General features: G+C 45.9%; 1 protein-coding gene across 4 annotated transcripts; it reads left to right on the plus strand.

Moving 5' to 3' along the window:
• The first annotated feature begins 2,678 nt into the window (after positions 1 to 2,678).
• ZER1 (zyg-11 related cell cycle regulator) lies at positions 2,679 to 24,941 on the plus strand. Of its 4 annotated transcripts, none has more exons than XM_083485091.1 (17): positions 2,687 to 3,083; positions 6,726 to 6,914; positions 7,200 to 8,586; positions 9,396 to 9,546; positions 10,538 to 10,968; positions 12,522 to 12,698; positions 13,368 to 13,482; positions 14,344 to 14,490; positions 16,124 to 16,297; positions 17,069 to 17,284; positions 17,703 to 17,744; positions 18,458 to 18,577; positions 19,853 to 19,968; positions 20,598 to 20,786; positions 21,139 to 21,236; positions 23,213 to 23,315; positions 24,511 to 24,941. In XM_083485091.1, the coding sequence occupies exons 3-17, from the start codon at positions 8,429 to 8,431 to the stop codon at positions 24,566 to 24,568; spliced, it is 2,295 nt and encodes a 764-aa protein (XP_083341217.1). In that variant the 5' UTR covers positions 2,687 to 3,083; positions 6,726 to 6,914; positions 7,200 to 8,428; the 3' UTR covers positions 24,569 to 24,941. The 4 variants fall into 4 exon arrangements, with proteins under 4 accessions (XP_083341219.1, XP_083341217.1, XP_083341218.1 ...); XM_083485092.1 differs by having other exon boundaries at positions 6,726 to 6,868; positions 8,288 to 8,586; XM_083485093.1 differs by lacking the exon at positions 6,726 to 6,914 and having other exon boundaries at positions 2,679 to 3,083; positions 8,288 to 8,586; positions 23,216 to 23,315.
• The last annotated feature ends 1,165 nt before the right edge of the window (positions 24,942 to 26,106 follow it).

Here is a 26,106-nt window from a genome sequence, read left to right on the forward strand (position 1 = left end):
TAGGAGTCCTATATAGAGTTAGTATATATAGAGTTAGAATTAGTCCTATATAGAGTAGGCCCACTGAAACTGAGGGACTAGGAGTAGCTTAGGTCTTAGTTCCAGTGGGTCTACCCTGAGGAGGCCGAGCATTAAATGCAAGCCTTTATAAATAACGAGCCACCTATACAATATGACCTAGATTAGTCCTACTGAGGGTAGAACCATTGGGTTGTAGCTATTAATTATACCATTAATATTAGTATTTAGTATTAAATGTATTACACTCTTCCAAGGCAGGTTCCAACAATTTAAAATTCAGAATTAAAAACAATTAAAATATATTACAATTATTGACTAGAACATATTGCATTCACATTACTTCTACTAAGAGTAGACTTATTTAAATTAATGGACATATCTAACTTTGTTCCATTAATTTCAGTGGGATCTACTTAGCTGGATGTAATTTTCCTATCTTTTTATACCTCTTAGCATCATAAAGAAAAAGAAACTAAGCAATTTATATATTTAAAAAAACAACATGTTGAGTTCAATTCAGTGGTTGTCATAATGTGGATGCACTAAAATTAATGAGCATAATTCCATTTTTTTCAGTGGTTCTACTATGAATTGGATATATTCCTTTATTTTTAAAATGCCCTTAATATATCTCTTGTGACACCTTAAGACTTGCAATGCAGTCCTACTAGCATCTACTCAGAAGTAATCCCCAGTGAGTCAACAGAACTTACTCCTAGGCAAGATGTTTAGAATAGCTGATGAAGGCTTACCTGGCAGCAAGTCCCATTGAATTAAATGGACATTCTGAGCAGACATACATAGGAATAAGCTACAACAGGTTTATTGTCACAAAGCTTTGGTGAACTAGAGAGGACACCTCATCAGATGAATGATTATTATCATGCCCTACTCTAGTTGCTCGCCAGCCCTACATACCCCCCCACGCACCTTGCCAACCTCTCACCCAAACCTCTACAGTATCTCTTTACCTGAAGGAGTATCTTTACCTAAAGTATACCTGAAGGAGCATCTCCACCCCCATCGTTCTGCCTGGACACTGAGGTCCAGCTCCGAGGGCCTTCTGCCAGTTCCCTCACTGTGAGAAGTGAGGTTACAGGGAAGCAGGCAGAGGGCCTTCTCGGTAGTGGCGCCCACCCTGTGGAACGCCCTCCCATCAGATGTCAAGGAAATAAACAACTATCTGACTTTTAGAAGACATCTGAAGGCAGCCCTGTTTAGGTAAGTTTTTAATGTTTGATGTTTTATTCTGTTTTTAATGTTCTGTTTAAAGCCGCCCAGAGTGGCTGGGGAAACCCAGCCAGATGGGCAGGGTAGAAATAATAAATTCTCCTTCTCCTTCTTCTTCTCCTTCTCCAGCCCCCCCAGCCTCTCACGGTTGCTCTGTTTTTCTCTTAATCCTGATTAATTCTGTCATTTTAAAACGTGCTTTGCTCTCCTCCCTCACCATTGACTTAATGCAAATCCTGGATTGTGATGAGGTACTACAAGTCTTTCAGTGTTGTGTGATAATAACCTTATATTATTATGCATATAGGAAGAAACAATTTAAAAAACCCTCCTAGTTCCAGAGTTCTGGGGACTCTCCAAACTAAAACAACTATTCTATTGCAATTTGTAGAATATTTATCACCAAACTTGTATGTTGAGGCAGGCCCTAAACCCAGTTTAAGAGTTAACGAAATAGGAAACTTGCTTTTATTCAAGCCCAAAGTATCCTAGGAGAGCTGTCTATGTAGCATGAAGTTTGATAGATAGGGTAGAACAGAGACTTGTCCTGCTCACAGGTGCCTAGATGATTGTGTCCTAGAACTGCTGTTGTGAAAGATCACTGTGCTTTTATGCGTGCGTGTATTTGACTTAAATTGTATTGCCAATTTAAATTGAATTGTCACAGACATTTTTTTGGTATCTCATTGCTATTTAACCCCACTGTTTACATCCCCCATATGTTTGCTAAGTGTAACACTTAATGCCTTTAAATAATGTACTGTACACTATGAGAGCCCATTACATTAAAAATTGGTTAAGTACAGGCCTTCAAGACTCTGTTGTTTGCTTTGCAACAGACCAACAAGCCATTATACCCCTCTGGTTGCTGTAATACAGTGACAGGGTCACAAATATAGTAAGCCCTCTACTTATGCAGGGGTTACATTATGGGGATCACACTTAAAACCAAAATTGTATATAGTCAGAACACATTTGGTGTAAGTGACAATAGGCTCTGTATTAGTATAAGCCCGGCTGAACAAGGATTCTGGTGTGAAAGATGGAAGCATAAAACTGCTATGTGGAATTGGTAACAGGCTGGATTTGGGTAAATAAACTGCAGCTGAAGCTTGACAAGTTGGTATGGGGGCTCCCTTTGGAACTGGTGTGGGGAACATTTGGTCCTCCAGCTGTTGCTCCTATCAGCCTTAGCTAGCATGGCCAACGGCCAGGTCGCTGTACTAAAGGGGAAATCTCCTTTAGAGGTCACATCCACACCATACACTTAACTGCACATTTAGAGCAAACACTTCCATCAAGTATCGTGGGAACTGTAGCGTCACCCTCGCAAAGCTACAGGACAGCCCCTCGGCAACCTGGACAAACTACAGTTCCCATGATTCTTTGCTGGGTGAGGCGGTGGAAGCCAAAGATCTTCAGAGGTTTATAGCGTGGATGTGCGATCCAAATCTGCGAGGTGAAATGGGCGGGTCGGAACCCTCCGCTCGTAGACTTATTTTCTGGGAGGGGAGGGGAGAAAGACACGTCATTCTGATTCTCTAGGAAAGGAGAGGAGACCGGCTGCCGGAAGTGACGTTGCGATTTGTTGACAGCGGCTGGTGCTGGTGCTGCTGCTGCTTGCGGCGGGGTGGAGAGAGCGATCGAGAGAGAGAGAATTGGGAAAGAAAGAGAGGGGACCCGGGTGGGAACTAGGGACTCCCCCCCGCAGCTTTTCTTTCGCTTAATCTCTATCCAGCCCCCCCCCTCCGCCCCTTTTCTCTTATCCCTACCGGAAACGGAACCAACTCCAACCCGGACACTCTCTTTCGTCCAGGGAGCCGGGGAGCCAGGTGAGTGCGCGTGTGACTGATGGGGAAGGTGGAAGTGGCACCCTGGGAGCAATTCGTGCATTGCTGGGAGGGGTGGAGGACCCGCTGGGATGCACCCTGCTGCAACGTGGCGGGGGCGGAGATTATGGGCAGCACCCCCCACTCCACCCCACCCAAATTGCATGGGAGCTACTGGATGCAAGGGCGCAGTCGGTGGGCCCAGTGGGTGGGTTGGCGAACCCTCGAAACCCCGCCACTGGAAGGATATCAAGCCCCTTGAGACCCACCTGTTGAGAGGAGGGTAACAGCTGATCCATCTGGGATCTGCCCGTGGCAAGGATACCAATATGTGCACATTCTTCAGAAAGCTGGTAACCCATATCTCACCACAACCTTGAAATTCCATCACTGGAAAATCTCAGCCTTGAGGGCCACTTGTTGAGAGGAGGGGTTGACAAATGATGTATTGTCCAAAACCCACCTGTGTTTTGCCTATGGCATATGTGCCAAGGCAGATATCTGTGCAGATTCTTTTGCTGGGAATGGGGGAGACTCACAGGGAAAGTGGTCACAGCACCTTTCAGACAGCTTTGCCTCAGATCCACTTGGGGTGAGTGAGTGTTCATAGGGCACTAGTGGGGACCTACAGCCCTCCAGGTATTGTTGGACTCCAGACCCATCAACCCCAAATGGCATGGCCAATGGTCAGGGATGATGGGAGTCGAAGTCCAGATGCATCTGGAAACCAAAGGATTTTCCACCTCTGGTGCAGGATATAGTAATGCTGCTCTTAAACTACAAGTAGCATGTAACTGCAGTATATAAGATGAATAAATAAATATTCCGTAAAACGAGAGGAAGCCTCAGGAATCCACTTGCTCCATAGGAAAATGTGGTGTCTACCCACTATAATCTGGTGCTGTGGGCTCTGTGTCAGCTGAGATGCCTCAAAATATAATGCATAGAAAGGACTCTCCTGGTAAATCCATTTCCCCAATACTCCCTCCTGCAGATAAATATACTTATTGATCAGTTGCAGAAAATAGACTGTTTTAGTTTTTAAAAGTTGTATTGGAAGGCACTATGTGTATGCAGAATGGCAGGAATGTTGAGGGTGGAAAAAGAAAACACAGAGAATGGTGTGGAGTGCCTGATGGCTGCTGAATGGTTATAAAATGCCCCAAATGCCCACTGGGAACTGAGGAGGACAAAAAAAAGTAGATGTTAGTGGAGGATCAAACAGTTACCTTTGCCCAGAGCAACTATTTGGGACTTAAATTGCTGTTTTTGAAATGTCGTGCATTTATTATTGCATTTCTGTTCCTGCCTTTTCTACATGGAGTTCTCCTTTTCTCGTCACAACAACCCTGTGAGGTTGGTTGGGCTAAGAGATTTGTGATAGACCCCAGGTCACCCAGTGAACTTCATGACAGTGTGTGGGGATTCAAACCTGACATTCTAATCACTACCCTGATTCTGTGTATGCTTGATCTGCAGAAATTAGCACCATGAGGCTCTTCACAGCCTGGAGATAAACCTTATGCCACCTGCTAATTTGCTGCAGATGAATGGCTGATAAACGTCAGTTACAGACAATACTTGTAAAGTTGGCAACTCTACGTGTTGTTAAACAGAGTGTTCAACAATGCTTGTGTATGAAACTGACGTACCATCCCATTTAAATCAATTACGATGGTACATACAGATCTCAAGTTAATGTGGAATAAAGGCTTGAAGAATACTAGTACATCAGATTTAAATCTGATGTTGCAGGGTCAGTCTCATTCTTTTCCTCCTGTATCTGATATCTACATCATTTGGAAGGAACACACATAGATTTGAGTGGAAAACGTGACTTCTAATGCACATGCACTAAGTATCATATTCTAAAATAACTTCAGACTTTCATGCAAAGGGAAGGTGAAGAGGCAGGTTGCCTTTGAATTGTTCCAAGATTTTTGTTTGTGGGGATCCATGGGAACATCAGCAGGAAGGTCAAAGCACTTTCCTCTTCAAAACTGTAGGCTCTGCTGGAATCTAATGGTCTGGTTTAGTCCACTCTGGATGTTGGTCTGTGTTGCTGTCTTCTTTCACCACACCTCCCTTCTTGACTGCAACTGCAGCATTGGCTGCAGCGATGACTTATGATCATGCAATTCTGTTGCCCTGGCTAGGAAGGTTACACAGCTTATAAAACAGTGCTAGATTGTCAGAAGGCTATAAAAGGGATTTACTCAGGTGCACAGTTTACTTGAGGTTGGCACAGCCTGCCTTGAGAAGCGGGAGTAGCACTAGACTTCAAGTCTTTGGGCAAGTAGTAGAGCTGCAACCTTTAATCAGTTACAAGGCCATAAGAAGAGAAGTGCTGGATCAGGCCAGTGATTCACCTGGTCCAAAATCCTATTCTCACAGTGGTCAATCAGATGCTCCAATGGGAAGCTCACAATCAGGACCTGAGCACAGGAGCTCTCTGCCCACCTGCAATTGCCAGCAAGTGAGATATTTCCTCCAACAGTGGAGGTCAAACATAGGTTTTAACTGAGTGGTGGCTAGTAGCCATAATAACTATTTTCCTTAACTAAAAAGGCACACACAGTTAATTAAGCTGTGCATTTTTAGGAAGGTTACTTATTTTTAAAATAAGTATTTAGTGCCTGCCATCTTTTTATATCTTGGAAGAGAATCCAGTGTGCTATGGGGTGCAGTTCAGTGTTTTGCTTCCTGCACCTTGGGATCAGATTACCTAAGACATTGCCTCGGCCCCATATCCTTGCTGGTCAACTTTGTTGCTCAGGTGGGACATTGCTGAGAGTACTGCATGCCCCAGAGGTGTGCTATGTATGCAGTAAAGGCTAGGCTTTTAATGTTGCAGCTCCAGCCATCTGGAATGAGTTCCCACCTGGAATTAGAAAAGTGCTTAATGTCTTGATATTTAGGCGCTGGATGAAAATGGTTTTGTTTTTTAAAAAGCTTTTATTAAAGATTTTATTGGGTTAGAAAAGTATTGCTTTGTGTCTATTTTCAGGTTGCAAAGTCTTTTCTATGGATAAGTTACATTTGATGTGAGCCATTAATGTTGTATACAATATAAGGTTGGGGGAGAAGAGAGGTGGGGAGAGAGATTGAGGGGACGGGTGGTAGTAAACTTACATTCTTTTACTTAGTGTATGTGTGAGGTTTTTGTGTCATCGTCACTTGGGTAGATTCTCTTTCTTTTCATTTATTAGTTTTCATTGGCAGTTAGAAAGTTTTTTGGGGGGAGCCCAGGGCATGGTTGGTTACCTTCAGTTGACTGCAGATTTCTTTGCAGTGGGGTTGTTGAGTCAAGTTAAGCATACTGATTTGTGTGCTAACGGTGGGTTCTTGTTGTCTTGTTGGACTGTGTGTGTAATAAAGGGCAGCCACTCTGGGGCAAATGTGTCCTCTTTTATTTGTCCCCTTTTCAGTTTCAGTATGTTGGTTAGCTTTTCTAGGAAGGCTGTTTCCCATACAATTTGGTACCAGTGGTCCATGTTCACTCGTGACAGGTCTCTCCAGTGTCTGGCTACGATGCTTCTGGATGCTGAGAGTAGGTGGGTTATAAGCTCTTTATAATGTGTGTGCTATTGTCTTGGAAAATATTCAATAGGACTGGGGTGGCTTCTGTTTGCATATTTCTTGTAGGACAAGAAGGGTTGGATTTTGGGGCAATCCCATAACATGTGGACCTCACAGCTACCAGGAACAGCGTTGAACTTACCCTTTTCTTGAATCTTCTTGAACTTATTTAAAAAACAAGAAAAAACGAAAAACTAAGTCAAGAATTTGTAAGAACCTAGTAAAATCTGATATTGCAAGTTCACTTTATTTTAGGTAGTTTGTAAGTTTTCTTTTTTTTTTAATAAATTTTTATTGGTTTTACAACATTTTTTAAACAATACAAACAAATAAAAAGACAAACAAACAAGTATAATTTCATGACCTTTTTTTCATAACCCTCATTTCTCGGACTTCCCCATTCCTCCCCTTTCTGCATCCCAATTTACTAAATTATTTCAGCAGCTTCTAAATAATTTTTGTCAAATATATGTTCTCTTAATCTTTTCTTTAACTTAATCATATATCGCTGTGTCCCTTTTTCTCTCTACACCTCGGCAGTAGTTTGTAAGTTTTCATGGCACTTTGTAAGTAATTGTCTCTTTCTCACATATTTGATAAATGGTGTAAAAGTTTGTAATGTTGTGCATATTTTTTCTTTTTTCTTTTATTAACACTGCTTTTTAATGCACTCTTTCTTTCTTTCTTTCTCTCTCTCTCTCTCTCTGTCTCTGTCTCTGTCTCTCTTTCTCTCTCTCTGGGCTACTAAGGTAGTCACTTGCACATTATTGAAAAAGACAGATGTGGGGACACATTTGCAGAAAATGTGCATATATTGATCTATACATGTATATGCAAATTTAGATATAATGACTATAATTTGAATAGAAAGAAAGGTAAAGCTCACCTCAGTGGGGTATTGGGAAGACTGTGACCAGCTGAGCAGCAGCCTGCTTGCTTACTCTACTGCCCAGCTGTTTTCTGCTGATGCTCCTCTGCTTCCTGGGATTCTTCCCCTTTAAGCCAAAATTGGACTTCAGGCAGCTCTTCAAAATAAGAGCCTTCCAATAGAGGCCTCTTCTCTGTAAAGTAGGATACACTGCCTCTTCATCAAACTATCTCTCAGGTTGTGAGATTAAAATTGAGGGGGAACAATGTATGCTAGCCTATGTTCCTTGGGGAGCAGTGGAAGAACAATGTAATAAAATAAAGTTGTGTGTGTGTGTGTGTGTAATTTTAATGTTGCTTGAATGGACTGGAGGCTCCTTCCCCAACCTGCTGCATTCCAGACTTTGCTGGACTACAGTTCCCGTTAGCCATAGTCGAGGAGTAGGGGGGTTGTAGTTCAAGGCATCTGGAGCGCACCATGTTGTCTACCCCTCCTTTGTGTCCCTTAAAATACCCCATAAAGTCCCCTTTAACCCCCCACCCCCATTTCATTAGACATTTAGTCAAGGTTGAGTTTTGGTATCCAAGACTACCACACACCCATCCCTGTTTGGTCTGACTTCAGGCCACTGAAACTGAATCTTTGTTTGGCTTGAGGGTGGGAAAATATTGCAAGGACTTCTGTGCTTTGTGGTGGAAAATGTTCCACCCCACTCTCTGATTTATCTTCTTCTCTCCACCCCGCCGTCATCGGCCTGCAGCATTCCCGCAAAGTCCAGTGGGGAATATCCCTAAAACAAAGGAACAGGAACTCCAGGTGGGGACGAAGAAGCACTTTTTTTGCCCCACATTTGCCCCTTCTCCCTCACTCTCCCTGGTCTTCCCCTGTTCACTGCCACAAGATGGCTTCCGACAGCCCAGACCCTCTGATGACCCTCTGCACAGATTATTGTCTTTACAACTTGGAGGGGACTCTTTGCTACTTGCTGGACAACGAGACACTCCGTCTCCACCCAGACATCTTCCTGCCGAGTGAGATTTGTGACAGACTTGTCAATGAGTAAGTTTATTTATTTATTTATTTATTTATTTATTGTATTTGGGAGCACCTTGTCTTCACTATCCTAGCCTGGTCACTTCAGTCCCTGGCAGAGAGATGCTTCTAAAAGAACCTGCCTTACACAGAGTCAGACCCTTGCTCCATCTAGCTCTGCCTTGTATGGCTGGAAATGGCTCTCTGGAGTGTCAGGCAGGAGTCTTTTTCACTTGAGATGCTGGAGGTTGAACCTGGAATCTTGTGCATGCAAAGCATATGCTCTGCTGCTGAATTTCTTACTAGTTCTGCTCATTCCTGAGGTTCATGGTAAAGTCTTGAGCACGGTGGCACATGCTTCAGAAAACAGACTTGAGTCACATCTGTGCTGCACATTACTTCCCTCAAAGAATCCTGGGAACTGTAGTTTGTAGTGGGAATATAACTCTGTGAGTTTACGGCCCACAAAGCTACAATTTCCAGCACCCTGAACAAATTACAATTCCCATGATTATTGGTTGAAGCTGTGTGCCTTAAATGTATGGTCTGGATGTGACCACTGTATTTAAATTTCTTAAGTGCCCTAATATATAAGGCTTACACATGAGTAGCAATGTATCCTTTTTTGTATTTAATCTTCATGACTTACCCTGTGAGGTAGTGTAGGTGGAAAAATTCTATTAGTTCAGGAAGGAGCCATGAAGGGCTTCAGGGCTAAGCAAAAATTTGGATCCTTATTTCTGGCGGCCAAACCCAAGCCCCTCTGTCTGCTGATGTTTGATTAACGAAAAATTCTCAGATCGTTTCCTCACCTTGATCTCTGTCTCTAAACATAGGTATGTGGAGCTGGTAAACGCCGACACTATCTTTGAGCACAATGAGAACTTCTTCACGCTCTTCTCAGATCCACGGAGCACCAGGCTGGCAAGAATCCATTTGCGGGAGGATATTGTGCAAGATCAGGACCTGGAAGCCATCCGAAAACAGGTAGGGACAGAAGAAGCCAATTTGTAGCATTGAACCATTGGTCCCTTGAACTCAGCATTGTCTACACTGACTGGCAGTGAATCTTGCTGGTTCAGGCAGGGGTCTCTCCCAGTCCCACCTGGAGAGGCCATGGGGGATTGGACCTAGGACCTTCTGCACAGTGGCGTAGCGTGGGTTCTCACCACCCGGGGCAAGGCAAGTAATTTGCGCCCTCTAACCCGTGGATTTTAGCACTCGAGTCTCTTCCGCGCCCCCCAGATGTTGCGCCAGGTGCGGCAGGCCCCCCCTGCACCCCCCACGCTATGCCGCTGCTCCCACCACAAGTCTTCAGGACAGCCATCCGAAGGCTGGCGCGGGGAGGAGGTCTCTCCGCCCCACCGCCAGGCTTCGGAGCAGCCTTCCGAAGGCTGGTGCAGGGAGAAGGTCTCTCCGCCCCACCGCCAGGCTTCAGAGCAGCCTTCCGAAGGCTGGTGCGGGGAGAAGGTCTCTCCGCCCCACCGCCAGCCTTCGGAGGAGGTCCGAGGACAGTGGGGTTCCTGCTTCCTCGAGGAGGGCCGGCCAAACGCGCCCCCTCAAATGTTGCGGCCGGTGCGGCCGGCACCCCTGGCACCCCCCACGCTACGCCACTGCTTCTGCATGCTAAGCAGATGCTCTGCTGCTGAGCTGTATGCCCTTTCCCTAAAAAATAAAATCAGATTCTAGTCCTCATGATTCTGAATAAAGAGCTGAATTAAATAGGAATAGAAGTCTTTTCCCCAGCCCTACCTAGAGATGCAATGGTGGATTGAACCTAGGACCTTCTGCATGCAAAATAGTTGTTTTATCACTGAGCAACAGACATTTCCTCTGTTTGGCATCTTCCACAGAAGGCACCACTCTCCAGGGCACAGGATCGTTCCCAAACCTAATCTTTCATAGGGACATGAGAAGCTGCCTGAAACCAAGTCAGCCGAACTTTTCTAACTTTTCACTCTACCTTTCCGTCCCTTAGGACCTGGTCGAATTATTCTTGACAAACTGCGAGAAACTGACAGCCAAGAGCCTCCAGACCCTGGGCAGCTTCAGCCCCACCCTTGTCTCCCTCAGCCTCTTCGGCTGCACCAACATTTTCTATGAGGAGGAGAATCCAGGGGGCTGCGAGGATGACTTAAACCCAACCCGCCAGGTCTTGGTCAAGGACTTCACATTTGAGGGCTTCCACCGCCTGCGGTTCCTCAACTTGGGCCAGATGACCAAAGGGGTGAATGTGGAGAGCCTGCTCCGACCTCTGGCTTCACTGACTGCACTGGACCTCTCTGGGATCCAGCTCAACGACATCTTTTTCCTCACCCAATGGAAGGACAGCTTGGCTTCCCTGGTGCTTTATAACGTGGACCTCTGTGAGGAGCATGTTCAGGCCATCGCCCAACTGCGCAAGCTCAGGTCAGCTGGTGGTGCTGTTGACCCGCTTGTTTTTGCAGCCACTTTGCCCCGCCTTTACTAGCCTGGCTGGACTAGCACCCCCATCAGTCCCCAGCCTGCATGTTTTTTTACTACAACTGCCACCAACCCCCAGCCTTCATGGATGGTTGTTGTAGTCTGAAACACCTGGGGAGCACTGAGTTAGCAAAGGCTGGGTTGACCTGATTGTTAACTTCTCCATCCAGGATAGAGCCAACTTGTGGAACTCGTTGCCACAAGATAATGCCTTTCTAATTGATTGAATTTCTACCCCAAGTATGTGACTGTTTTTGCAGGCATTTAGCTCGGGCTCCTCCACCCTGCTGTCCTCCAGGTGTTTTGGACTGCAACTCCCATGAGCCCCCAGGCAGCATGTGCTTAAATGCTTTCCTTGCTGTAAGCCAGAGCTCAAGGTCATCCCTAGAATAGAGCCACTGAAACCAACAGCACTTCTCTGAGTACAACTTATTTGACTATTACCCTATAAAACCCATGAAAACCCAATATTTATTCACAGTAAGAACATTATAAAAATAACTGTAGCAGAAATGCAGAAGGAATGAGCTAAAATAGATATATTTAGGTGCCAGGCGAAAACCTTCCTCTTCAACCAGGTCTTTGGCTAATTAACATCTGATACCCTTTCAAATGTGCTACGGGAGGGGGAATTATTGGTTTGTTTTTGTTCTTATTTTTATTACGTAGTTTGTGTTTTTATACTGTATTTTTATGTTGTGAACTGCCCTGAGATCTATAGATGAAGGGCGATATACAAACTAACTAACTAAATAGATAAATAAATATCAATTTCCAATGTATGTGGCAATGGAAGGGGTTGGGCACACTCTGCAATTTGCGTTGCTGCCAAGAAGCAGCCATTGCAAGTGCAGTGTGAGGGACAGCAGGCCAGCTCATGTGAACTGTTTAATGAGGGGGAAGACATTGTTGGTCAGGTGTGGAGGAATGGCAAAGAGTAAGAAGGGTTGGTGAGCAGGAGCCACATCACCTAGTAATAAATATTATTATCATCATAAGAAGAGCCCTACTGGATCAAGCCCCTGGTCCGTCTAGTTCAGCATCCAACTGTGTGTCTCTGGGAAACTCACAAGCAGGACCTGAGCACAACACAACTGTTCCCACTTGTGATTCCCAGCAACTGGTATTCAGAAGCATTTCTGCTTCCCAGCCATGGGAGCGGAGGATAACCATTGTGGCTGGTAGCCATTGATAGCCTTGTCTTCCTCCATGAATTAGTCTAATCCTCTTTGAAAGCCAGCCAAGCTAGTGGCCATCATTTCTTCCTGTGGAAAAGAGTTCCATGCATCACCCTGAAGGGGTGAAACTGAACATTCTGAACCATGCATCACCCTGAAGGGGTGAAACTGAACATTCAGTTTCATTAGATATCCCCCCCCCCCAAGTTCAAGTGTTACGGGAGAGGGAGAATGACTCCTTTCTAGTCTCTTTCTCCTTGCCATGCATAGTTTTACACACTTCTATCTTGCCGTCATGCTTCTGTTCTTCCTTGTTCCCAGGCACTTGGACATCTCCAGGGACCGCCTCTCCAGTTATTACAAATTCAAATTGACCCAGCGGGTCCTGAACCTCTTTGTGGAGAACCTGGTCAACCTCACCTCTCTGGACATCTCTGGCCACGTCATGTTGGAGAATTGCTCCTCTTCTAGTGAGGACGAGAAAGTGGACCAGACAAGGTGAGTCAGACGGGAGCCATATTGGTGGCTTCAAACAGGGGTAGAGGAACCTGGGGCCCTTCCAGATCTTACTAGACTCCCAACAGCTCACATCAGCCTCCAGCAGCTAGTATGGCCAATAGGTCAGGGATGATGGGAGCTGTAGTCCATCAATGGCTGGAAGGCCACAGGTTTGCCATCCCTGATTTAAGAAGGAGCATTCCATACTGCGTGCAAGAAATGGAGGAATGCCACTATTTAGAAGATACATTCCTCATGAGGGAACCTCAGAAGTGGGGAACCAGTGGGTGTTCACATATTATTGTACTACAACTCCCATCAGCCCCAGCCATCATGGTCATTGGCCAGGATTTATGGGAGTTGGAGTCCCACCATGTTTGGAGGGTAACAGGGTGCCCATCCCTGCTGAAGACAACTAAATGGGCACTGGCCTGACTCTGGTTGATGTGCACAGAAGACTGGAATGAGCCACAACTCAATCCACACGTTCTTTTTTGAGTGCTGAGGGTCCCAGGCTCAACCCTGAGCATCTACCAGTTAAAAGGTTCTTGGGGGAGCTGAAGGCGGAACCTTGGAGAGCTGCTGCCAGTCAGAGTCATACTAGCCAGACTGACCAGCAGCCTGCTTCTCTTGGGTGAGGTTTTTCATGTCTTTCCTATTTTCCCCCAGCATCAGCCCTGAAATGAGCAGCATCACCCCTTTCAGGAACCTGAAGCAGCCTCTCCAGTTCCTGGGCCTTTTCGAGACCTCCCTTTGCCATCTCTCACACATCCCAGCCTACAAGGTAAAGCAAGAATAGACGGCAAAAAGTATTCATAATAACTATATCTGCTACTGAGGCATCTTTTCAGCTGAGGGGAAAATATTTTTAATCGTTTGGCGGAATAACACAGCTCATAGATGCATATTAGGTCTTCTTAAGGAATATGATCTTCATGGATTCTGAAAGGGACTGATCTGATTTGTGCCAATGTGTTCAAAAAACATAGCTCTCAATAAGATTTCACACCCACACTCACACATAGGCTACACTGGGAGATCATTATATTATTCACGTAGCGCCATCCATAATTTGGTAACATAAACAAATTACTCACCCCACAATCTAATCTGCTCCCATCAGCGATTTCAGTGGTCTTAAGTAGAAAATACCTAAAAGTTTTTCTCACCCTTTATATACTCAGTTGAACACTGCACTCTGCAGGTGAGGGCCTCCTGCAGATACTGTCGACTCAGGAGATCCATTAGCCACAATGTAGGAATTGGGCCTTTAGTATAGCAGCACCTGCACTTTGGAATTTTGTTCCATTAAAATGATAGACAGGTGCATTTTTATTGCCTTTTCAGCGCCTGCTGAAGACCTTCCTATTCCAACAAGCACTTTAAGTTGAGATCTTTCTGTCAGTCTACATCTGCACTGAAGTTGTTTTTAAAGATGTTTTAAACATGTTAAAGCTGTTTTATTGCTTGTTGTTTGCAGCTCTGGACCCCTTTGGGATCCAAAATATATAAACAAAATAAGTGAAACATGTGCTTGGGGATTTGAAGCCAAGTCTTCCCCATCCCAAAAACCAGTGCTCTACCCGCTTCCCCATACTTCACACCTCCTGTGCCGCCTCTGAACTGTCCCCATTCTCCATGCCAGGTTACTGGAGGCAAGAGTGAAGAGCAAGTGCTCAACGCCATTGAGGCATATACCGAGCATCGTCCTGAGATCACGTCTCGAGCCATCAACAACCTTTTTGACATCACTCGCATTGAGCACTGCAACCAACACCTGAGAGCCCTCAAGGTGAGCGAGTCGTAGTCTTTTATTCTGAACCATGAGGACTAGGAGACTGAGAGGAGTTACAATAGCCATCTTCAGATAGCTAAAAGGTGTCACATGGAATATGGAGCAAGCTGGTTTTCTCCTGCTCCGGAGGGTAGGATCCAAACCAATTGATTCAAGTTACAATAAAGAAGATTCCAACTAAACAAAAGGAGCAACTTTCTGACAGTGAGAGCCATTTAATAGTGGAATGGACTCCCTCGGAAGGTGTGGGAACTCCCCTTCCTTGGATGCTTTTAAGCAGAGTTTGGATGGCTGTCTGTCATGGATGCTTTATTTGATATTCCTGCATTACAGTTGCAATTCTATGATTCTTTTATTCTATTTTTTTGAGAAAGGGCCATAGCTCGGTAGTACAGCATCTGCTTTGTATGCAGAACGCTCCAGGTTCAATTCCCAATGGAATATCCAAGTAGTGCTGGAGTGGGAATGCTCTATCCAAAAGCCTGGAGAGCTGCTGTCAGTCAGCACAATGGGACTAATGGTGTGATCTCGTATAAGGCAGCTTCCTATGTTTTAAGAGAAGGGTGATACCTCAGTGATAGAGCATCTGCCTTACACGCAGAAAGTCCCAAGTTCAATCCTCAACAGCACCTCTGGGTAAGGTTTGGAAATAAACCTCCCTGTAAAAATCCTGTAGAGCTGCTGCTGGTCAGTGAAGACAGCACTGAGATTGATTGGTATAAGACAGCTCCCAATGTTCTTATTCAGCCCTCTATTCAGGGCTGGACTAGAACCCAGGAGGACTAGAACCTTACTTTATTTAGAAGGAAAGGTGGATCATCTGCTTTGCATACAAATGGTCCTGGGTTCAGTCCCCCGACTGAAAGCAGCAACAACAGCAGATACCTATTATATTCACTGGATTGGTTTCCATTCCGAATATGGGATGAACAGCCAAATGCCGGCAATTTCTGTTGCTGTTTTCTGAGATCCCCACTGGTAGCAGCAACAGATAATCTTCAAAGCTTATACAAAGAGTAATTGCACCTCAGTGGAAAACAGCCCCAAATCAAACACTGGACCACTCACTCTGGAGCAGAGCTATAATGGAGGAAATTGTGCATAATTTGAGATTCCAACAAGGATTGGACCCTCCAGGTGCTTTCTGTCTGTTCTGGCGTTCCTTGACAACATAGACAACGGAACCATCGTTTTCAAGACAGCTCTCGTCACAAGCCAGGCAAATCTGGAACTAGACTTGATGATATTCTTTATGTATACCTGGTTACCTTAAACCAAGTTCAGTTGTGCTTATTCTATATGCTTATGTTACAGTTTTGTTTTTTGTATGTTGTTACAGCTGTTTTCTCTGTTTTATATGAGTTATTAAATGAAATATAAAAATCCTTATTTTTTAGGACCCCAGGGCGTTGTATATGAGAGAACTTTTTCTCTGATCTGCCCAGGCTCTTACATTCTCATGGAGGAGAATCACAGACTTATAGAATTGTATTTATTTCATAAAATGTATACCCTGCTTGATTGTGGGTTTAAAAAAAAAACCCCCTCAAAAAATGGTTTGCAAAAAAGCTAAAAATAAAATCAAGAAAAAATTGAGTGACAATGGCATTTTCCTGCTCCGTTTCCACAGCTAGTTATAACAGCTCTGAAGTGCCACAAATACGATAAGAATATCCAGGTGACAGGAAGTGCCACTCTGTTCTACCTCACCAATGCAGAATACCGCTTGGAGCAGAGCATCAAGTTGCGGCGCCAGGTTGTCCAGGTGGTGTTGAGTGGCATGGAGTCTTACCAGGAAGTCACTGTAAGTGGTCACTGCCAAATTTATAATTTCACTGACATAATTGTGGGTCCTGGGTGGCCAGGTCTGCTGGGGCCCCCAAGAGTCAAGAGGTAGAGTCAGGGAGAGGGGCAGTGCATCTTGCATCAGGAGTGGAGCCTGTTGGGGTGGAGTCTAGCAGGGGAAAGCATCTGATTGGCTGCTCCTGGTGGCTCAGAGGCGGAGCTAAGAGCAAAAGTTCTCAACTTCCTTGTGAAAAAATGCACCAGGATCAAAATGGGCAACAAATTAACTTGCATCTCCATTGACTTAAAATCCCCATGCCCAGTCTTATGAACAATCCAAGCAAGCTTCAGTTAATTATTAGCTGAAGCTTCTGATTGATTGATTGATTACTGCTGACTTTTTCAAGTGGTTCAGAGTTCTGCTCTTAACAAAGCCGCCTTCTACCATGTCAGAATATCTTCCTGACCGGCAGCAGCTCTCCGGTGTCTCTGGCAGACATGGAAAGTGCCGTGGCTTGGTGGGCAGAGCATCTGCACTGCGAACAGAAGGTCCCACGTTCAGTCAGGATCACCATGTAGGAATGTGGGAATGTTCTCTGCCTGAAACCTGGAGAGCCACTGCCAGTCAGTGTAGACAGTGCTGAGCTCAGTGGGGTAATGGTCTGACTCAGTGAAAGGCAGCTTCCTTCTGGAAACTGGGGAGACTGCATTGCCCAAAGCTCACCTAAAGCAGGACAGCCCTTTCTGGCTGCCTGGTCACCACTACTTCCTCCCTTCTTCCCTCCCCCAGGTGCAGCGCAACTGCTGCCTGACTCTGTGCAACTTCAGCATCCCTGAGGAGGTGGAGTTTCAGTACCGGCGGGTCAATGAGCTGCTCCTGAATATCCTAAACCCAACGCGGCAGGACGAGTCGATCCAGCGCATTGCGGTGCACCTTTGTAACGCCCTGGTGTGCCAGGTGGACAACGACCACAAGGAGGCTGTGGGCAAGATGGGGTTTGTCATGGTGGGTTTTCATGAACGCTGCCTTCAGGCGTCTGCTCAATGCTAATGGAGGCTGAGCCAAAATTTCTTTCCAGGACGCTTTCTAGAGTCTTTTCCCACTTAAACCATCCAGATTCCCTTACAGGCAACCTTCTGGGGCTGGCATGCCAGGGAAGCCAAAAGTGGTCAGGACCAGAGGCTGGAAGTGGGTGAGACCAGGGGATAAAAGAGGGCATGCCAAGTGAATGATGGGCAGGGTCAACAGAGACGTGGCCTGGTGAGGGAGATACAGCCTTGGCCAAGTTCTGGGGGCCACATTGGGTGGGGGGAGAGAAGAAACTGATGGACAGCATTTGGCCCCTGGGCCTGCTTTATCCAGTGATCACCCCTTGGCCTCAATTATCCTAAACATTTACATAGCTTCTTTTTCCCACCAACAGACCATGCTGAAACTGATTCAGAAGAAGCTGTTGGATAAAACGGTATGACTCAGATCTGGTTTTCTGTCCTGCCCTCCCCCACCCCCCGCAAACCCCACAAGGGCACCAGAGCCAGGAACAAATCAAATCAAATAGTTTTAATCAAACCACAAAAGGCTGGTAGAGTGTGGTAAAGACCCCAGCCTGAAACCGTGGAGAGCTGTTGCTAGTCAGTGTAGACCGTACTGATACTGATGGACCTCAATGGTCTGAATCAGAAGAAGGCACCTTTCTATGTTCATGTGACTTACAGATCACCCTGAGGATCTCCCAGGTAGCTCCAGATTTTACCTTTCCCCCCAAAGAACAAATCTTTCAAACATATTACATTTTCATTCCTGCCCCTTTCTTCCAAGGAAATGTATTGACTTTTCTCCGGCTTTCACCATCACAGCGATCCTGCAAAGTAGGATAGGTGGGGGGGCGGGTAGACTGTCCCAAGACTACCCAGGGACCTTCAGGGGGCAGCATCAGGATTTTAACCCTGGTGGTGCTGATCACACACACTGCTGCTGCTTTTGAGGGGGATGCCTCACTTTTTCCAGCATTCCAAAGTGCTGCCTCCAAAACCATGCTGTCCGTTGTCCCTGCCCACCACACTCCTATGGGTGGTGAGGACACAAATAAGGATTTCCAGCCAAACAGAAGCCAGAGGCTGAAGCCCCTTAGAGACTCCAATAGATTGAATCCTTTTTCCTTTTCCATTACTCCGGCAGTGTGATCAGGTGATGGAGTTCTCCTGGAGCGCCTTGTGGAACATCACGGACGAGACCCCAAACAATTGTGAAATGTTCCTCAACTACAGTGGCATGAAGCTCTTCTTGGAGTGCTTGAAGGTATGCAGAATTTCAAGCGCTATTAGTTACATGAACTACAGAAACAGAATAAAAACATTCAAATGCCTGTCACTGGGAGTCACAAGTGTGGGGGAGTTGCTGGTGTGCTCAGGTCCTGTTTATAGGCTTCCCTTTGGGGCATGAGTACAACAAAAGGCTTGGTTGCCCATATCCTCCCGAGGAGAGGGGAAGTGACATTGGCCAAGCCTGTCAGGACAACCTATTTCATGCATTAATTAACTCCTTCATGTATTAATTAGATTATTACCCTAGAATCTTTCATTTTCCCTCCCCTGTCTCTGTATGCCAATTGCTGGGAATCTCAGCAAGGGTAGGGGGAAGAGTGCTGTTGCACTCAACAACCTGCTTGTAGGATTCCATCTGATTGCCCACTGGGGGAACAGAATGCTGGACTAGATTGGCCTGTGGCCTGATCCTTCAGGACCCTTACATTCAACCTCCACTGTCAAAGGCAGTAGCTGGGGGTCATGAGTAGGATGAGTGTTTTTGTGCTCAGGTCCTGTTTGCGAGCTTCCCGGAGGTGTGATGTGCATAAACCCCTCCCACCCAAACTGAAACCTTCTCTCATGCATTCAGTAAATACATGGGGGTGAGATCACTGGAACACTCTCATGAATGGTATGCTTTGAAGCAATGTACCAGACGTGTGCACTGTGTCTGTGTGTGCATGGGTATCTGTTGCCAAGAACATTTTCTACCTCGGGTGGCAAAGTTTCTCACATTGGCCCCAAGTGAGAAGTGTGTTAGGGCAGAGGTGAGCAACCTGTGGGGCCCTCCACACATTGCTGGACTCCAACTCCCATCAGCCTCCAACAAGCCTGGCCAAGAGCCAGGGATGGTGGGAGTTGGAGTCTAATCATAACTAGAAGGCCACAAGTCTCTCATCCCTGATCTAAAAAGCAGCTTGCAAGCAATGCAGAAATGCTTCTTTCTGGTTCAGATTCCCCACTGCTGATCTAAGAAGAGGCATTTCCTTCGCAAGAGATGCAACAATGTCTCCTGAAGCTTCCCCTTATGAGAAAGTGAAATGCCTCTTCTTAGATCGGGGTGGGGAACCTGTGACCTTCCATATACTGCTAGACTCAAGCTCCCATCAGCCCCAGCCAGCAGGCATGTTGGGAGCTGTAGGCCAGGAACATCTAGAGGAGTCATAGCGTGACTTGCTGTAGGCTGGGAGGTTGGCATGATGACCATTTTGAATCCCTCTCCCTCTTCTGTTAAAATCTTTGTTCCTCGCACCTGTCTTCCCTGCAGGAATTTCCCGACAAGCAAGAACTGCATCGCAACATGCTGGGCCTCCTGGGAAACGTGGCAGAGGTGGAAGAGCTCCGCCCACAACTGATGACCTCCCAGTTCATCAGTGTATTCAGGTGGGTGCATCTTTTAGGGCTAAGCACCACCATCTTCTTCTTCTCTGGTAAAAGAGAATATCTGAAGGGATTGGCTGCTGGAATGGACCAAAGTGGCCCACTTAGTCCAGCCCCCTGTTCTCAGTGGCCAGCTAGATGTCCCAACAGGAAACCCAAAAGCAGAACCCGAGTGAAACGGCAGCCCCTCATTCCCATCAACTAGATTTCAGAGGCATCCTGCCTCCAGCAATGAGTGAATAAATAGAACATAAGAAGAGCCCTGCTGAATCAGACTATTGGCCATTTGGTCTGGTACCCAGTCCTCACAGTGGTCAAACAGATGCACCAATTGGAAGCTCACAAGCTGGACCCTCAGTGGGAAGGTACTCTCCCCACCAACTGGTATAGCAATGAAAAGCCATCAGATCAGGTGTGTGATTGGCCTCCCTTGCTGGGGATGTTTAGGTCTGCCCAGCAAGCTGAGGCCTTTTCCCATGTCCCAACCACAGACAACTCAGATCTTGGAAGATTGCAGAGGAGAAAATCCTTTTGAGAGGGTGGCTTTAAGGTATCCTAAAAATCCTTTTTAGGTACCCAGGGCTTTAAAGGTTGGTGCAGTTTGGCTTATACGTCTATTTTATATACAACAGCAACCTGTTGGACAGTGAAGCTGACGGCATTGAAGTATCCTACAATGCCTGTGGAGTCCTCTCCCACATCATGTTTGATGGCCCGGAAGCCTGGATGATCAGTGAGCCCCGCAGGGAGGAGGTGGTTGACCGGATGTGGGCAGCTATCCAGCGGTGGGATGTCAATTCCAGGAGGAACATCAACTACAGGTAGGCAGAGACTGGGCTGGGGAATCTCAGGCCCATGGACCAAATGTGAACCTCTCAGTTCTGGCCCTCAGGACTCTCCCCAGGACACCACCCTCAGGGGTACTGCTCCACCCCCTCTTGAGTGCTTTTGCTAGGCTCGGACATATCCTTAAACTGCGATTCACTTTCCCTACCCACATTGGCCTGGAAAACCTTGTATTTTTAATATTAGTTTTGTAATATTTTCCTTTACCATTTTTAAATGGTTATTGTTGTCATTGTTGTTTGACCTCCACAAAATACCTGCAGAATGTTGGGTTTCCCATTCTTTCTCCTGATCACTTTTTTACCCTGCTTTTTGTCATCATTTCAGGTCTTTTGAGCCAATCCTCAGGCTCATCCCTCAAGGAAGCTCTCCAGTGAGCCAGCACTGGGCTACGTGGGCCCTTTTCAACCTTGTGTCTGTCTACCGTAAGTCCCTCCTGAGAAACCTCTACTGCAGCAGCTGAGGTTTAGACTAGGTAGTTAAGAATGTTCCTCTAAGGAAATATCCGCACCAGATGTTAGAATCATAGAATTGTTAAGAGTTGCAAGGGACCACAAGGGTCATCTAGTCCAACCCCCTGCAATGCAGGAAACTTTTTGTCCAAAGTGGGGCTCGAACCCCATGACCCTGAGAATAAGAGTCTCGCACTGTATTGACTGAACTACCCCCTAGGCTTCACTTCCATGATCCCTTGCCATTGCTGGGGGGTTGCTGGGAGTTGTTTCAGCAAGCAGTAGTTAAAATTAGTCACAGTTTAGGGTGTGAGAATGCATCACTGATGTATTTTCTTTGAAGCATTGCTAGCAGCCCATAGACATAATTTCAGTATTTCTGTTCTCATGTTTTCCTAGACTCTTTATGTATGTGATTGCAAATTGTGCAGACCACTTGGAGAGTTTGTTATATTAAGAGGTATATGAACTATTAAAAAGAATGAAATGACTGAATGAAGATTTGCGAGACTGTAGATTCCCCTTCCTGCTCTAAGAAGCAGTGTTCCTTCCTGAATGAGATGGAAGGAGGAATGCCAGAAATCCTCTATTTAGAAGAGGCATTCCGTCCCAAGAGAGGTGGTTTCTCTTATAGTGGGGGCAGCAGGTTTTTCTTTTACCTCCCAGATGTCGCTGGACCCCCAACTCCCATCATCTCAGAGGAAGATGGAAGTTGTGGTCCGAAAACAGCTGGAGGGTCACAGGTTCCCCAACTCTGATGTGGCATCTTATTTTAATCTCTGCTTACTTAATCTCTTATTTTAATATTGTTTACTTCTTGCTCTTCAATTCCCTTCCCCTGCAAACATTCAGTTAAGAATAATGTGATAAAAATGGGAGGACAGGGAACCTTCAAAGAAAAATAATTTTTTGAACTTACAGGATAACTTCTATGGATGTATCCAAACATTTTTTAGGATCATCAAGTAGGATGGTATTTCTCTTCCTTCTACCTTATTTTTATATCCTTTCCTGGGTAGAGTTCCTCTGCCATCAATGAAGTCAAACCCAGCATCGGGAAGTGTAGACAGCCCCTCTTTTAAGAGCAAAATATGATCACTTGTCCTTTTATAATTCAGTGTAGTTGGGAGTACAGTGGTATCTCGGGTTAAGTACTTAATTCGTTCCGGAGGTCCATACTTACCGTATTTTTTGCCCTATAGGACGCACTTTTTCCCCTCCCAAAATGAAGGGGAAATGTGCGTGCGTCCTATGGGGCGAAGCCTTTCCCTGAAGCCTGGAGAGCAAGAGGGGTCGGTGCGCACCGACCCCTCTCGCTCTCCAGGCTTCGCGCACCTCTCCGCAAGCAGCGGGAGCCCGGCACTGGGCTCCCACTGCTTGCGGAGAGTTGTCTGCATGCTGAAGCCTGTGTGCGCTCAGCTCAGCGCATCCAGGCTTTGTGCACCTCTCTGCAAGCAGCGGGAGCCTGGCGCTGGGCTCCCACCGCTTGCGGAGAGTTGCCTGCATGCTGGAGCCTGTGCGCGCTGAGCTCAGCGTGTCCAGGCTTCGCGCACCTCTCTGCAAGCAGCGGGAGCCGGCGCTGGGCTCCCACAGCTTGCAGAGAGCTGCCTGTTTGGGGGCTGGGATCGAGGGAAGCTCGGGCTTCCCCAGCCCCGCGCCTGGGGGGGGAAATAATTCCCCCCCTTTATTTCCCCCCAAAAAACTAGGTGCGCCTTAAGGGACGGTGCATCCTATAGGGTGAAAAATACAGTAACCTGAAACTGTTCTTAACCTGAAGCACCACTTTAGCTAATGGGGCCCCAATTTCTGTTCTTATCCTGAAGCAAAGTTTTTAACCTGAAGCACTATTTCTAGGTTAACGGAGTGTGTAACCTGAAGCGTATGTAACCTGAAGCGTATATAACCCGAGGTACCACTGTAAACTCATCTTTTCCCCTCCCCATTCACAGCAGATAAATACTGCCCTCTACTGATCAAAGAAGGTGGCCTCCTTCTCCTGAGCGACATGATCAAAATGGCATCAGCCCGGCCAGAAACGAAGGAGATGGGAAGGTAAGTCCTCTGGAGAAATAGGCCCCATCTGCACTATACATTTATATTGGTATCGTACCACTTTTAAACAGTTGCTGCCTCCTCTAAAGAATACCGGGCCAGTAGCTTGTTAAAGGTGCATCTTCTGTTCCCTTCAGAAGAGCTACAATTCACAGAGATCCTTGGGAAGAGAGATCCGTTACTGAACCACCTTGGAACCTGTAGCTCTTTGAAGGGGAAGAGAGGTCTCCTAACCACTCTGGGCACCCTGAACAAACTATAGCTCCCATTATTCTTTGGGGGAAGGCACAGCTGTTTAAGGTGGTGTGATACTGCTTCAAGCTATAATGCAGATGCAGCCACGGAGCAGTGTGTCAATAGTGACTGACGACCACCTCCTTCCCTACAGACCCTCCCAGCTGTTAAGATCAGCAGAGGGGGCCCTCTTGGTAGTTCCACCTCCTTCAGATATTTGGGGCTGGCCTAGGAGAGGGCCTTCTCTGTGGCAGCCCCTAAGTTGCAGAGCTCCCTCACTGCAGAGATGTGTCTGGCACTTCCACTATGCAGCTTCCGGCGGCAGATGCTGAAGGCGCATCTCTGGCCTTTGACACCTGAGATGTGTGTTTTGGAGACCCGCTCTATTCCTATGACTGTAATCTGTTTTTAATTATGAACTTTAAATTGTTGCAACCAGTCCTCAGACCCACTGATGAAGAACAGGTAATAAATTTAATAGTAATAACATAAGAAGAGCCCTGGGCCCATCTGGTCCAGCATCCTATTCTCACAGCAGCTGACCAAATGCTGCAGTGGGAAATCCACAAGCAACACCTGAGCACAAAAGCACTGTCCCCTCCTGCCATTTCCAACAACTGTTTTCCATAAGTATTACTGCTTCCCACTGTGGAGGCAGAGCATAGCTATTGTGACTACTAGTCATTGATGGCCTTCTCCACCTCCATGAATTTGTCCAGTCCTCTTTTTAAAGCCATCTAGGTTGGTGGCCATCACTGCTTCTTGTGGCAGTGAGTTCCACAGTTTAACTATGTGCTGTGTGAATAAATCCCTTTTATCTGTCCTGAAACTCCCAGCACCAAAGTGGGGATGTCCACAAGTTCTGTTGTTACAAGAGAGGGAGGAAAAGTTTTACAATAGTCATATCTCATTCTGTGTTTCTTGCCATTTCCTAAATCACTGACCTCTGTTTCCTTTCCAGGAAAGTCATAGAATACTGCAATAACTTTATGGACGAGAACATGGACACGTCTAGATAGAGGCACCCCTGGCTTTCCGCCACCTGCCAGCATTGCATTTGACATCTCTCCCGTTCACTGTACATAGTTTGGACTTTCTCAACAGCTTAGCAGTTGGAACAAGCCTTTATGAATACGTGTGTGTGTCCGTCTTTTGAAAAAGACCCCCCAGCAAACAAAAGCGCTTCCGAGTAGCACCAGCTGTGGGGACCATTTTGCACAACAACAATTCCTTTCCTTTAAATAATGGATAGAAATCCATTAACCCCTTCTACCACTACAACTTCCTCTTTTTTTGGTCTTGTTTTGTTTCAAATGGTTCAGATTGGAGTTTGTGTGTATGTTTATGATTTCTGTATATATATAAAAAAAGGAAAATTAAGCAATGACCATATCCTGTGTCTGCTGGCGCTTTCTGGAGAATATGAAAAGCTTCAAATGAATGTAAGCCCAATTATCTAGCTGTGCAATGGGTATAATAATAATTTCCCTGTTTCTTTTAGGGGTGTTTTAGCTTAGGGAAAAGTCAAGTAAGGAACAACATGATAGAAGTGTATAAAATTATGCATGGTATGGAGAAAGCAGAGAGAGAAAGGTTTTTCTCCGTCTTGATGCTAAAACCCATGGATATCCAATGCAGCTGAATGTTGGAAGGTTCAGGACAGATAAAAAGAATCACAGAATCATCCTCCTTCGTGCAGTGCAGAGTCAAAATGCTTTACATTTCTTATCCAGTAAGATAGTCAGATAACAGAGAAGGTCGCGAGGTACATCGAGAGAGCTGCGAAATTGAGGGCCACCATCTGAGTGACAGACCTGTTTACCCGACGGACCTCCTTTTGCCTGTTCTTTTCTTCCTTTTATCCCCATTCTCACTTTTAACTCTTGTACAGCTGTGGCCTGTTGGCTTTGCTAATAAAGTTTTGATTTGATTATCCAGTAAGAGCTACAGGGACTAGAGGTGGTGGGCCAAGTTTGGATGGCCATCTGTAATGGATGCTTTAGTTGAGATTCCTGCATTGCAGGGGTTGGACTAGATGATCCTTGGGGTCCCTGTGGGAAAATGGTTGTTTGTACATAAGAACATAGGTGAAAGTTTTTATTATTGCAGGGTGATTTCGTAGCAGGAGGCATTGCTTGGAGCATGAACAGCGCGTGGACAGCTCATGCAATCCTAATGATTGGCCCACGTAGTATAGCCTGATTTATTACGTGGTCTGGTGTGATGACCTGATGCCCAAATATAGCAACTTCTTTGTCTGCCGGCAAGGTGGCATTCTTCTGGTTGTTACTTTTGGAGTACGGAACACAATAAACGTTGGGCTGAAGGCAGAGAGTATGTTTTTTACTGTACACAATAAATGTTGGCTATTAGGCTCTTTGAATCCAACTTGGCGTGAGGCTGATTATTGATGACGAGCAGGTTCTCGTCACCTTCCAACTCCAACATTCTTTGATTCTGTGGGGGACGACATCCCTGTTTAAAGTGGTATCATGGTGCTTTAAATGTACAGTGTGTATGTACTCTAAATCTCACTCAGATTGGACCTATTAAATGA

Source organism: Podarcis liolepis (genome assembly GCF_965112155.1).
Source record: "Podarcis liolepis genome assembly, chromosome: Z".
Taxonomy (NCBI): domain Eukaryota; kingdom Metazoa; phylum Chordata; class Lepidosauria; order Squamata; family Lacertidae; genus Podarcis; species Podarcis liolepis.

Coding starts and splice junctions, on each gene's coding strand:
- ZER1 (XM_083485091.1), top strand. CDS start 8,429: ATGGCTTCCGACAGCCCAGACCCTCTGATGACCCTCTGCACAGATTAT. Junction 9,547..10,537: donor TGGAAGCCATCCGAAAACAG/GTAGGGACAGAA, acceptor TCCGTCCCTTAG/GACCTGGTCGAATTATTCTT. Junction 23,316..24,510: donor GAAACGAAGGAGATGGGAAG/GTAAGTCCTCTG, acceptor TTTCCTTTCCAG/GAAAGTCATAGAATACTGCA.